Below are 14,872 nucleotides of genomic sequence, written 5' to 3'. Positions count from 1 at the left end.
AACAAAAAGGCTTTTTGGAAAGCTTTTGAAGCCTTTGATGCAGTCCAAATTTAGTCAATAAGCTATCTTTGTTTCCAGCTCATTACATAATGTTTAAGACAGCAGAGGAAAACGATTAAATTTGTTGAAGTTTTCTTTAAGAACTTGGCATGGACATTATTCTGTTTATATCTGAAGTTATCAACAGTATTTTCATTGACGTTTCTCAGACTCCTTCCAACTTCATCTTTTGAAGAGTTCTTACACAATGCCCACTTTGTTAAAATTTCGCTATGGAGACTAATTCTGCTGTTCATAGTGTTACAGATGTAATTAAAGTATGGAGGGTAAAGATTCAGCACTGTTGACCTCTCTCTCTTTTTAAAAAAAATCATTTCTATTAATTTTCCAATATAAACAGCCAATTAACATATAATCATAATCCAATTAAAAACTTAAAAAACAAAAACAGCAAATTGAAGTCCAAATTATTAATTATTGATTTTTCCGGGCTTCCCATAGTATGGACCTCTTGAAGAATATCTCCCATGCCTTGTTCCTGCCTTCTTCTTGTTGTTACCCTATTTGCCACGTTCTGATTTTAACGCTTTAAAGTTCTCCGTCCCTGGCTATGCGATTCTCAATCATGTCCAAAATCATATATCCTTACACCCATTGAGTACAGCTTTATTTGTCAATATGTATTTTTCCAACTGTCTGTTTGCCAGCGCAGCTTTTCCTGACTTCATTCCAATCTTCCGATCCAGGCTATTTTCCAAGTCTTCATTTAGAGTTTAATGACGCAGCAACTCCCATGTTGTTAAGATGTTAAATTACTCCTATCCGGGCTGTTATCCAAGTGTTGCTTAATGTAAGGCATACATTCTGCATATTGCAATGTAAATAAACTGTATTCCACCGATATGAATCATTTGATGATCGATCGGCTTTCGGAGACCACACATTTCACATGGGCCCTAGGAGGGGAGCTGCTAGACATCCATTTAGCCTTCTCTCTCATATTTAATGAAGAAATTCTGCAAACAGATGCACTGTATGTTACCAAATTATTGTCTCAAATCACTACAAAGTCAGCCAACAAGCATCTCCCACTTCCTTCAAAACAGGGAGGAACTCGCATTTTTTCTGTGCTGTGTCATATTAACAAGCGCCATCTTGTTTCTTCTTTTCTTTATCAAGTCTTTCAAACCAAGCAAAGCTGCACAATTAAATGTTTAATTGTAGATAGCAGTCCATCTGTACTCCTCAAAATAAATTAAGTTTCTTAATGAGGCTTGGCATGGAAAACCAATTGTAAGTATTGTGAAGAAAAAAGAATGTACTAATACCTCCGTAAACCAAACATCATGATGAGAATCTCTTTGAAGTCCGAGCTTTGGAGTCCGAGCCAGGGACTGTACAAATCTGCAGGTTTTTCTTCAGTCCTCTTCGGTCCAGACTATGTCTGTGTATTGCCCAAATCTGATTATTTTATCAAACAGATATTTACGGCTATGAGAGTGACTCTAAGGACCCAGTGTCCTGCCGCTTGCACCTTGATGCAAGCTGACATTCTCGGACAATCTGCAGGTCTACGAGACAGTCCTCCCCCATCCTGGGGAGTCTGCCAGGGCTAATTACCCCCATATCAGCCCTGAATTACTGACACGACTGGGGTCCGATCATATGGGAGTCAGCCATTTCCCACCGCTGGAAACAGGAAGCCCAGCACTGTTGACCTCTCTAGATGTGTCATTTAAGCATTCAAATTTGCTTACAGCCAAACCCACCAAAACTCTGAAAATTTATATATTTCACCTGCAATGCAGAAAAATTGATGGGATAGTTGTTATTTTAAAAAATCTTGTAAAAGTGCAAAGCACATCAGAATTCATTGTGTTATTCTTCCAGGCAAGTGAGAGAAAGGCCCTCTATAAAGTTTGCATATGTCTTCTGTAAATAGTTGCTATTTATACTTAGAATCATAGAATCATAGAGTTGGAAGAGACCACAAGGGCCATCCAGTCCAACCCCCTGCCAAGCAGGAAATACCATCAAAGCATTCCTGACAGATGGCTGTCAAGCCTCTGCTTAAAGACCTCCAAAGAAGGAGACTCCACCACACTCCTTGGCAGCAAATTCCACTGTCGAACAGCTCTTACTGTCAGAAAGTTCTTCCTAATGTTTAGGTGGGATCTTCTTTCTTGTAGCTTGAATCCATTGCTCCGTGTCCGCTTCTCTGGAGCAGCAGAAAACAACCTTCCACCCTCTTCTATATGACATCCTTTTATATATTTGAACATGGCTATCATATCACCCCTTAACCTTCTCTTCTCCAGGCTAAACATACCCAGCTCCCTAAGCTGTTCCTCATAAGGCATTGTTTCCAACTTACTTAGGCATGATCCAGCCAAACTAACAATCATTACGTATTTTTATTTCTCAGTGGACTTTTATTAAGGCAGTCAGACAAACTTTGTAAATTTACAGCAGAAACATGTGGTCCTCCAAGATGCAGCTGGTCTATAAGTGCCATCATCTCTGACTATTGGCCATTCTGACTGGGACTGTTGGAGTCATGGAAGCTGCCTCATACTGACTCAGACCACTGGTATTTCTAGCTTCCAATCAGCAAGCCCAAGAGGCTCAGTGGTTTAGCCAAGTGAGCTCCCGTTGCTCTGTCCCAGCTCCTGCCAACCTAGCAGTTTGAAAGCACACCAGTACAAGTAGATAAATAGGTACCGCTGCGGCGGAAAAGTAAACAGCGTTTTTGTGCGCTCTGGCACTCATCATAGTGTCCTGTTGTGCCAGAAACGTGGACAAAAGCCAGCTCCCTCGGCCTGAAGGTGAGATGAGCGCCATAACCCTATAGTCGCCTTTGACTGGACTTAACTGTCCAGGGGTCCTTTACCTTTACCTTTAACTTCTATCTAGCTCAGTATTTTCTATGCTGGTTGGCTGCGACTCTTCAGGATTTCAGACAGGAGTCTCTCCCAGCCCTACCAGGAGATGCCAGGAATTAAACCCGAGACATTCTGCCTGGGACCACTGAGATGAGTCCGAGTACACCTTGCAGGCCACAGGCTCCCTACTTTTGATTTAAAGAGGAGTTATTCAAGTGAGACTTAAACATGCTTAACTTTGTTTGAATCTTGCCTACAATTGTCCTCAGGGCAATCCGTTATTGTCCTCAGGGCAATCTGCTATTCGTCCCGGAAGATACTACTTGCTGCAAATAGTGTTTTCAAAGCAATAGCTCAAGGAGTAGCATTTTTTGTTTTTAAAAGAGGATATGGAGTGAAGGGCTCACTCACTCTCCTCTCATGCTGTATCCCCAATCCAGACCAGAATCCCCACACAGAGAGGTGCATGTTAAGGAGGTGGTGTGACGGGCGCTAAACATGTTTAAATCATATCATTTGGCCCTAAACTGAAACTTTTGTTATTTCAGTAGAAACTGGACTCCTTAACTACTTTTTTCTTTCTAGTTTTTCCATCGCTCTGAGTCCAATAAACCTGTCTTCCCAATGTATTTCATGAATGTATTTAGTCTCTGTTTGCTGGATCTCATACATCCTTTGCATTCTTAAAGAGCAATAAAAAAAGGAGTTTGGTTTCGCTGTCGTTACTTAATTCAGATTAATATTGTATAAAAACGACAATCTACAGTACATTGTTGTTGTTGTTTAGTCGTTTAGTCGTGTCCGACTCTTCGTGACCCCATGGACCATAGCACGTACATACATGTTTGTATTTGCTGTAGCCGTCAGCCATTCCCCAGCAAGTCCTATAATGTCGAGGCCGCTGGAAAGTTGGTTGAAGTAACGAGGGTGCCCTGAAATGTGGACAGATTTAAGATAGATTTAACATTTTTGAAGAAATGTTAGGGGTGCATCACTTCATCAGCAAAGTTTCCAATTTGTTAGGGCTGCCATATTTCAAAAAAGTGAAAGAGGAAAAATGGGGGTTTTGAGCTATTTTTAAGGAAATTCACCAAAATCTAGACTTCTGACATAGATTTTTCCCGGATATTTCAGTGATTTCCGACTGGACACTGTTCTGACTGCTGTATTCTAGCTATGTCCAGGTAGTTTCGGACGTATGGCAACCCTAAATTAGTGGTAGAAATTAGTGGGAGTTAAAATATATTGTGAAGTGGGAAGAAATCCCTAGATACCAGCCTTGAGGGGTTGCTACATAGGTAGAGCCAAGGGATATGACATGTGGGGGTGGGGGTGTTTCTCTCTCTCTCTCTCTCTCTCTCTCTCTCTGTGTGTGTGTGTGTGTGTGTGTGTGTGTGTTTGTACAGGGAGGTACAGTAGCAACTGTGGTAGAAGAAAGCTCTTGGCTTATGTGGATGCACACACAAACAGAAACGGACATCTACTTCTTTTCCACAAGACACCACAGTCTCCAAGGACCTACACTCCAAAAAAAACCGAACTCGGAGTAAGCGTTGGAACCCCCTGAAGTCTCACCACTTGGAGATTGTGACATGTGCAACCATATGGCTCTTCCATAAAAGTGAGGAGGGAGAAAGAAGAACACAAGAATTTGGCATATGTCTAAAGCTCTTGGGTTACATATTATACTACACATATGTGCAGGTAGGATGGTGCTGAACGCACTCGTTCCTGCAGCAGATAAACAAGACCAATGGCCAGATGAATGTATGGCTCTATGTCTACCCTGAAGATAGAAAGTTTGTAAGCCACCAGACTGCAATAGGAAGATGCACGCTAGAACAGCACGAACTAATCAAGGTGGTCCACCATCCTGTTTCCCATGGTGGTTGGCCACATGCCTCTGGGAAGCCTACAAGCTGGGCAAGGAGGCGATATCCCTTCCCTGTGGTTGACTCCCAGCTACTGCCATTCAGACACATGGTCTCTGTGAACCCAAAGTCCACATATAACTACCACGGCTGCTAGCCACCGAAACAATGTTGTATAAACACAACAAACAGTTACCTGTTTTGACTCCATATTTCAAGGTATCCCTACAGTCAACAAGTATTTGTTCCAGAGGTTCTGGCTGATCCGAAAGTTCCACACTGAAGCCTTCCAACCCTTCCAGAAGCTGGTGAGGGTGGTGGAAATCCAGCACTTTGGTCTTTCCATCATAGGTCTTTTTGATGTAACTCAGGAGAATACCCACAACTTCATGCAGGAAACGTTCTGTCAGTTCCTCGCCATTCTGAGTAGGCAAAAGATCTGGGAGTTGGAGGAGAGTCTGTTTAATCATGTGTAGGATTCAGGAGGAGACTTGGGGCAAAGGCTGATTTGCATGAGGTTGCACATTTAAATCTGCAACTGGATAGAAAAATGGGTCCGAGCTTCTCCCAACCATTTTATCCCATGGTCCTTTCATCCATCCCCTTCCCCAGTCCCAGCAAGTAGGACTCTATGTGTGCCACGCAACATGACCTTGAGATGAATGGAAGGAACAGATAATGACTGTTAAACAGTAATGGGAAAACTGAGACTCTCCAGATGTTCCATAGTTCTAGTTACAGGTAGCCGTGTTGGTCTGCTGTAGTCAAAACAAAATAAAAAAAATTCATTCCAGTAGCACCTTAGAGACCAACTAAGTTTGCCATTGGTATGAGCTTTCATGTGCATGCACACTTCTTCAGATACCAGATGTTGTTGGACACCTGGACTTTATCTCCAGCTATTGGCCACCAGCCTCAACTTCCAGAGGACCACAGGTTCCCTACCCCTGCTGTAAAAAGTACAGGGGGGAGTCTCCAGCTTCAGCATCAGCATTGCTTCTTTGCATGCCACCTTTCCATAGTTCCAACCATGCAAAGATGTACTGTACATAATTTTAAAAATATGAGAATAGTGGTCATAAGTGATAAATAAAAACTTATCGAAACATACACACAAAAATTAAACAATTCCCACATGCCGTAATAAGATTTTAAAAGTGATATACAAAAATAGCACAAGTAACGGCAAAGCTAGCACCTCCTAAATTAAATATGGACCGCAACAATGACCCCTAAGCAACATCCCGCTTCAAGATTCTGCAGACATCCTGAGAAGCAAGTCTTGAAGGCTTCACAATGGGGTGATTCAGAGACTGTACATGTAGGTCTTAAATTTCCACCTCTCTGCCCAACACACACACACACACACACACACACACACACACACGAACGAATAAAAATGAATATACTAATCCTACCTGACTCAAAGATGTTTGAAAAATTGGTCACAAAGCTCTCAATGTTAGAATCTTTTTCTCTCTCTTCAGTTTCTCCCTGGAAGCTAGAAAGACGCTTTTGTCTCAGTGGATAAGGTCCAGTACTGATCTGTTTGTCTGGAAATGAGGAATTAAAAAAGGTCAGCATACAAAGGTAACGTAAGCTTGCTAAAATAGCCCTACCCAGTTCAGAACTGTGGTGCCCCATATGGATCAGATTTTTTTTATTACATGTGTGATTGTTGCTGTCTTCTTTTTTTGTATCTTCAGCTTGTAAACCACCTTGAGTAAACCGCCCTCCATTTCCCTTCTTTCGACACACAAGCATACCCCTGTCTCTCTGCCACAGCAACGCCAAATTGGGCACCACACTGTGGGTGCTCAGGGTGTGCGTCACAGTGTGGCATGTGTGCTCCAACATTGCAGTGGTGCCTGGACCAGGACCTGCACCTCCGCCTGCCATGTGGCCTCCATCCAGGGCTGCAGTGGGTCCCAACAGAGCCCCCACATTAGAAGCACAGTCCCCGGCCCAGTCGTGGTGCCTGAGCACCAGAGGTAAGGTGGTGGCAGTCGGGGGGTGGGTGGGGGGGGTGGAGGTTGGGCACCCACAATAAAAATTTTGTGAGGGCCCCCTGGAATTGGTGCCAGTGCCTAATGCCTCCATGTGACGAGATCAGAGTGAGGGAGAGCAGGAACCAGCGAATTAAATCTGGAAGGTGATGCATAGTAAAAATGCGCACAAGAGTACAATGGGGAGCAGATAGTTAGTGACTCCAGGAGGGTACATAGCTTTAGGGCATTCAGGTAAAAGTATGAAATCATCCTTTCCACCTGTTCTGTGGTCTCACCTATTCTTTTGCTCTTTGTGTGCTTAGAGAACACTAGGATGAATCCCAGTAGTCAGCTTTTGTTTTGCAAATTCTATAGCACTGTTCTGCTCAATAGCAAAGTACAGCACACCCTTGCTATACTGTACACAATCTTCCCCGCCAGGGAAGAAGGGGTGAGGGAAGATCTCCATCAGCAGCAAGAAGGGAAGAAAATTGACGTTGGGATTTGCTGCCCCTAGGGAGCGTGCCGCCTGAGGCAATTGTCTTACTTTGCCTCTCACAGCCTTTGAGAGACTGTATTTCCCATGGCCTGACTTTGTGCTGCACTTTGTCAGGTATATACCAGGTCAGGTATAGCCTCTCCTTCCCTTATTCTCTTTTTTAGTGTGGGTCTGTGGCATATTGTCACACTCACTCTTCAGCCTTGGGGGCCATTTTTACCCAAATTGTGTGTGTATCCTGTATTGGCTGGTTATATAGGTATAATCTCGTACCTTCCAACATTTCCTCGATGCTATTTGAAATTAATTTAGCAGAACTCAACTCTGGGGAGAAAACAAAACAAAACGTGAAACATCTGATATTTGTATTAGTGCGTTTGATTTTTGCTGAAATTTTCTGCATCGGGGAAAAAATAGATCATTTACACAGTTAATGACTCAGTTTTACCTGCAAAGCGCAGGTGCCTACGAAGATATTTGCATACAATCATCTGGAATGGGCGAAATTGCACCTGCTACAAATCGAAATCTACATTCTACGTGTCAATCCCCCATTTTTCTCCTGGTGTGTTTTATGGAACATTCTACAATGTGGCTTTGTCATTAAAATATACTGTGCTGAAAATGTAAATCTGTTCTCATTTTGCCCAGAATCCATTTTGGTATATTTAATACCTCAAATGAAAGCATGAGTTGTAAAGCGACTCCCCCACCCCACCCCCCACTCACGCACAATGACTGTGAAGTAATTTCAGAGATATAATCTTTTCCTTTTAACCACTTACAAAAATTTGATAAGGGTGAGGGGTGTGGGAGTGGAAAGAGAGAGAGAAAGAGAGAAGAAAAGTGTCAAATTATATCACTGGACAATTAGCTATTTGCAGTGGCATGCCTTCCGCAGCGCTTCGTATTCCCATGTCATTCTTCCTTTTCATATTTATAGCATCTTTGAATGTACCGCCAGTGCTCTTGTAAAGTTACATATTTTCACTGGGGAAAACTTAAAATGAGAAATGGTGAGGGAGTGGGTGTCCCTTTGTCAGCAGTGAAGCCTTGTCTCTGTGTGCAGAGGGATCAAGAGATTGGGTTACTGGCCTGGGAGCTTAGTAGGAGACAGGAGATGGGGAGCACTCTAATAAGAAACAGGAGGTGGTAACCAGAGTCCTGAAACTGGGAAATTATGGCTTGGATCCTAATGAGGCAACTATGAATGAAAGGGCTCCTTCCCTTCAGAGCTCTGACTGAGGAGCCTGCCTGCTTAAGGAAGGGGTGCAATTTTCACAGATACCCCCTCCCGTGAACCATGTCTCATGCTGCTCCGGAGGGTCCCCTAAATCTACCTGCCCTCTGGAGCCCCAAGAGGCTATGGGGGGAGCATGGGAGCCAATTCCTAGAGGCCAGCGTCCCTTTGCCCTCCCCAAAAGAAAATATTTGAAGGGGGATGGCCTGCCCAAATTGATAGACTTTGCCATTCAAATTGTGTGGTGCATTGTGTCATGTGATCAATTGTGCAGGGCAGGGCTTACCTGCCCCCCAATATTTTATACAAGTTGACACCTCAGGAGAGGGGGAAGAAGGGATCAATGAATCTCATCTCCCCTGCCCCATTCTGCTGGGCGAAGCATCACTCGAACAGCTCTCCATTTAGAGAGACTCCCATCAGCTGGAAGTCTGTCTGGTTTGTAACACAAGAAAATCTTTAATTAAAAACTAATAAAAGAAAGAAGAAGAAAAAGGGGGGAAGAATCCAAGCCATTGAAATTGCTGTCATTTGCCAAAGGTCTTGGATTGCATAATAATGATTGATTGATTGATTGATTGATTGATTGATTAAACTAAACATCTACTATTAAAGAATGTACAGAAAGGCAATACAGCGGTATCTTGGTTCCTGAACAGCTTGGTTGTCAAACAAAATAGGGTCTTGAATGCTGCAAACCCAGAAGTAAGTGTTCCAGTTTGTGAACATTTTTCGGAAGCATCCAACAAGGCTTCCAAGGCCTCCGCTTGAGTGCAGGAAGCTCCTGCAGCCAATCGAAAGCCGCGCCTTGGTTTTCAAATGGTTTTGAGAGTTGAATGGACTCCTGGAACGGATTAAGTTCGAGAACCAAGGTACCACTGTGCTGTATATGTTTATCCCTGAGAAGGAGGAGAATTTGGGTTCAAATAAGTGTTTGCTGGATGGAATTCCATAGCAGAGAATCCACAGCAGATCATCCACAGCCCAGATAACCAATACAGTACCCTCCCACAAGTTGTTAAACCACAACTCCCATCAGCTCCACCAAGCACAGTCAATGGTCAGGGAAGGTGGTAGTCACGAACCAGCCACATCTGGAAGATGCCCCATTAGCAATATGCCATAGAGATGTCCTGGACAAATGTCCAGTGTTTCTCAAACTTGGGTCCCCAAGCTGTTGTTGGACCACAACTCCCATCATCCCTGACCACTGGTCTTACTAGCTAGGGATGTTGGGAGTTGTAGTCCAACTGGGGATCCAAGTTTGAGGAACACTGTGGGATACACCAAAAGTATTAAGATTCTACAGACTAATGATTTCCCCCCAGGATTATACCTGGAGGAACATCACAGGACCCATTCTCATGTTGCATTTTTAGATTTCTGTCTGCATCTGAATACAATGAAAAGAAATGTGAAATCCGAATCGGCTCTATGAAGTCTGCCTTAAAGAAGCAATGAGAAACCACCAAAGATTTCTTAGAAAAGTTTCTTTTTAACTGTTGAAAATTAACAGCAGAAATATTTATTTCAAGAAAGCACACACATGAAACATTTCAGATAAAGGACTGGGCTGCTCTATGCCTGATAAAAATTAGCTACCTAATAAATTAGTCAAAATTAGTCAAAACCTTATCATTGATTCTTTTGGTTTTCTTTTTTTTTTATTTTAAAAAAACCCATCACCACCCCTTGCTAGCAGGAAAGAAGGAAGCGTTTAAGATTTAATTTCTTTTCTGACAGTTTAAAAACAACAACACCACAGCTTCTCATCATATATAAAGCAGCAGGTGGCTTTTGAGGGGGGGGACATCAGGTCTGAGGAAACAGCAGACAAGAGACCAATTTGTGCTTGCTGCTCTTGTCTTCCATTGAAGATTCTGACCCCAAATGTCCCGAATCTCACAACTGTCACCCAAACACTTTGAATGACTTTTCTTTCGCTTTTTAAAATGTACCAGTACAAGAGGGAAACCATGTCCTAGACTGTCTCGCCCTGACAAAGTCATCCTCAAAACAGATTAGGTACTATTTTTAGATGTCTTGAACAGCTAGATTTTTTTACAAAAAAAATCTGCTAATGATATCTGTGCACTTACTTGTTCTGTTGTTCACCATCTGGAAATCCATTTCTTTGCCACTCTGAATAACCATGCACGGCAGAAAAATATCCAGAGTAGTAAAAAGTGCAATTTCTCAGCAACCCTAATATAGACAAACACACAATTCTCAAACGTATGTGCTGCAGAACTAATTTGTTTTACAATGTAGCACATAGTTTTGTATTTGTTGAATAGATAGTGTCTTTGGGCGTTCCAGTTACTTGTTAAAGCAAAAAAGGGTGGAGACAAAGAATTCTGAGTTCCTTTGTGTGGGGTTCTCTCTTTTTTGGCATTGCTGGCTTAAGGCTCTTAGGATTCTTTAATTATTTGTTAGGTCAAATGCAAGGAAGTACTTTTCCTTTCTGCTGTGCTCCTTCTCTCCCTCCCAAACACACAGACATCCCTATACATTCTTTGCAGCAGCTTGATCACAAAATTAAAGACCTTTCACTTTCGTTGCCCTCTATTAGGGTTAATGGCATTTTATAGCAAGAAACTCAGGGAGCAATCCTGCATGCAAGAAACTGGTGTAAAGCTAGCCAGCCTAAATTAAGCTGGCATAAAGTTACACCAGATCATAGAAGTTAATTCCAAGGGGCCGCGGTCCCTTCTCCCCTCCCCCCCCCAAGTAAAATGCAGAGCATAAAATTAGCACCAGCTTAGCTGTCTGTAGGAGTTGTCAGAAGGAGGCATACATGATTTTCGTCGGGGGGGGGCAGGCCTTTTATTGGGGGGGCAGAAACTCTGTTAGCTACGTATTTTTATTGATTTTTATTGATTTAGGCGGACAGCTGCCCCTCTCTGCCCCCACCCCGGCTATGCCCATGCATTCAACCACTCAAGATTTCTGTAGTGTCTTCTCCTTAGCCTCTTCTTCTCCTGAAGATGTCCCACAAGGCAGTGGGTACTGATTTTTCTTTATTAAACCTATCTCACAAATTAGTATAGCCGCAAGGCGCTGGAGGTTTAGGACCAGAGTTTCCCTTCTCCTAGATGTGCTACCTTCCCAGGCTGATGAGCCCCATAGTCCCTCATTTTCCTCTACAGCACATGCAGAAACCACCTTCCTGATCACTGAACCCACTATTGATCTCGTCCGCTGAATCTGCCATAGCTTGTCTTCACATGCAGGGGACGCCATTGAAGGTTTGAGAGCCATCAGCTACCCTCACCTGGTTTAGCCGGCCAGTCGAAGCCATTTCCTGGAGTGTGGATGCTGTCACATAATGTCAGCTTCTAGGAGCCACAGATGACAACTGAGGCATGGCGGGGACTAAAGGTGGGCAAACTACCCCAGAAGGAGCATAACATGTCCTGTGGGGGATGCGGGTGGCGCTGTAGGTTAAACCACAGAGCCTAGGGCTTGCCGATCAGAAGGTCAGTGGTTCAAATCCCTGCAACGGGGTGAGCTCCCGTTGCTCGGTCCCTGCTCCTGCTAACCTACCAGTTCGAAAGCATGTCAAAGTGCAAGTAGATAAATGGGTACCGCTCCGGCGGGAAGGTAAATGGCGTTTCCATGTGCTGCTCTGGTTCGCCAGAAGCGGCTTAGTCATGCTGGCCACATGACCCAGAAGCTGTATGCCGGCTCCCTCGGCCAATAAAGTGAGATGAGCACCGCAACCCCAGAGTCATCCGCAACTGGACCTAATGGTCAGGGGTCCCTTTACCTAACCCCCCCCCCCAATACACCCTGGTCGCAACATCTGGAGAGCCATGAGTCCCCCATTACTGGCTTATAAACTGATATTCTCTGCATTAAGGAAATGTTTCTAGTGGTGACAAATAATTTACTTGGAAACTTCCTAAGAATTGGGCATGAGAATTGTTGCCTTAATATAATATTTTCTATTCATGTCTCTCAGATACTCTCAGAGGACAACATGATTGCTTGCACCTTCTTTTCATAGTTTTTAAATGCCTTTCATCTAATTTCCTGCGGCTTAATGGATGTTCTTTTCATTTTCTGGATCATTTATCATGTTTTGATCAAAGTTCTTTGTACATTTCCCAGCTGAGCAATCACGTGCGCTTTTGTTTCACTGGTGGGAATGGGAGTAATCAGCTAAGATTAACCACAGTTCTTGTAATGGCAGAATTATATCAACAAAGAGGACTAGAGGAGATAATAATTCACAATATTTTGATGTTGTTGTCTAGACATTCCCATGTTTTGCAAGAAGAGCAAGCAGCTTTTAAAAAATCCAACAAAATAGGAAACATTAAACAAAACTTCCCTGTATAGGATTGCCTTCAGATGGCTCGGGGGTCAGATAACTCTATACCCTCCAACATTTCTCCAAGGAAAATAGGGACATCCTACCATATCCTCCAACATTTCTCCAATGAAAAGAGGGACACCCTAAGGAAAAGTGGGACATCCCGGGATCAAATCAGAAACTGGGATAGCTTCTCTAAATCAGGGACATCCCTGGAAAATAGGGACACTTGAAGGGTCTTCCATATGCTACCAAACCTGTTTCCGGGTATTTGTATTGGTTCAAGGGCCCAGAGACCTCCAGCGGCAGGCAGGGCGGCGATCCCTGTGTTGCTGATTCCTGTGTGCCTAGCATGCTATACAATTACCAGTGCTCCAGCCTGAAACAAAATATTTATCTATGGAGCATTAGCGGGAAACTACTGCTTATGCTGGCCTGCAGCACGGTTTTAAGTTTGGGTAGCAGAAAGTTACCCTAACCGAACTTTATGAGCGAACAGGGAAATTGAAGAACCAGTACACTTTGCATATATGACAAATGGAATGAGCATGATTCTGCCAATTGTGCTTTTAAAACTGATGAATGTCGAGTGGCGAGTGACTATTTTTGAGAAGTGTCTCTTTTCAATCATCATAAATGAAAGAACGCTCATTTTATGGTTTAAGTATATGTGAATTTGTCTGTCAAATAACCTCAGAAATTGCACTCGCAGTTAAAGGCGATGCCTTACTTCATCCAGAAGGACAATTAATCCTCCCTAGAGCGGCAGTAAAATCTAAGATATTAGTTATTGATTTAAAGTTTGGACATAAACTTCAAAAGGTCAAACCTCAACATTCTAATCCATTACTTGCTGAAAGTGTAATATTTTCCCATGGTGATATATTCTGTAGCACCAAACTTTTAATATATGTATATCCTAATCTTTACCCAGCAAATAACAGAGTAACAAGTAACTCTAAAACATTGTTGCATCGCAGACCACTTTTTTCGATTCTTAAATAGCCTATGACTCCCCATCCCTCCTATAGGAATCCACCTGAAAGGCTTCTGTATTTCAACTAACCTCCCACTGCACTCATAAATTTCTCCTATACTTTGAGGTGAGCATTATGAAGTCTCAATGCTCTACCTGGGCCCAAGCATGACAGTTTCTGCTGACCAAGCAAATGTTGGGACTTCTGCTGACAGGACTCATTAGCTGAATCCTACAGAGTCCTGTCCCCCCGCTGCTGAAATTAGGCATGAAAGAGTGTCTCTATTACAGCCAATAGAATAGGTTTCTCTGTGTGTTTGGGTTACAGGTAGGTAGCCATGTTGGTCTGAGTCAAAGCAAAATAAAAAAATTCCTTCAGTAGCACCTTAAAGTAGCACCTTATTCAGCTGTTTTATTACAGAAAAATTTCAGGAACAGACTGGAAAGAGAAGTTGCTGAATTGGAACTCATTACCAAGCTTAATGGATCAATGCCTTGTCGTGGCGAAGGGGCTTGAATAACTCAGAGAAGCTATGAGCTATGCCATGCAGGGCCACCCAAGATGGACAGGTCATAGTGGAGAGTTTTGACTAAACGTGATCCACCTGGAGAAGGAACTGGCAAGCCACTCCAGTATCCCTGCCAAGAAAACTCCATGGACAAAGACAACAGGCATATAAAAGTTATGACGCTGGAAGATGAGCCCCTCAGGTCGGAAGGCGTCCAACATGCTACTGAGGAAGAGCGGAGGACAAGTACAAGTAGATTCAGAGCTGATGAAGCGGCTGGGCCAAAGCCGAAAGGACGCTCAGTTGAGGATATGCCTGGAAGCGAAAGGAAAGTCCGATGCTGTAAAGAAAAATATTGCATAGGAACCTGGAATGTAAGAACCATGAGTGGAGGTAAGCTGGATGTGGTCAAAAATGAGATGACAAGAATAAATATCGACATCCTGGGCATCAGTGAACTAAAATGGAAGGGAATGGGCGAATTCAGTTCGGATGACTATCATATTTACTACTGTGGGCAAGAATCCTGTAGCAGAAATGGAGTGGCCCTCATAGTCAACAAAAGAGTGGCAAAAGCTGTAATGGGATG

General features: G+C 43.2%; 1 protein-coding gene across 1 annotated transcript in view; it reads right to left on the bottom strand.

The window, feature by feature from the left end:
* Positions 1-10,749, bottom strand: part of LOC118089956 (glutamate decarboxylase 1-like) — a 34,635-nt gene extending 23,886 nt beyond the window's left edge. Inside the window, exons 1-4 of the mRNA XM_035125163.3 lie at positions 10,580-10,749; positions 6,172-6,306; positions 4,950-5,192; positions 3,724-3,814 (exon numbers count right to left, since the gene is read on the bottom strand). Of these exons, the coding sequence (XP_034981054.2) occupies positions 3,724-3,814; positions 4,950-5,192; positions 6,172-6,306; positions 10,580-10,634 (524 nt within the window). The 5' untranslated portion in view covers positions 10,635-10,749. The remainder of the gene's footprint in view (positions 1-3,723; positions 3,815-4,949; positions 5,193-6,171; positions 6,307-10,579) is intronic.
* Positions 10,750-14,872: the final 4,123 nt, after the last annotated feature.

The sequence above is a fragment of the Zootoca vivipara genome, chromosome 8 (assembly GCF_965207765.1).
Source record: "Zootoca vivipara chromosome 8, rZooViv2.hap1.1, whole genome shotgun sequence".
Classification (NCBI taxonomy): domain Eukaryota; kingdom Metazoa; phylum Chordata; class Lepidosauria; order Squamata; family Lacertidae; genus Zootoca; species Zootoca vivipara.
Note: the sequence above shows the minus strand (reverse complement) of the source record. Positions and strands in the feature narration are given on the sequence as shown.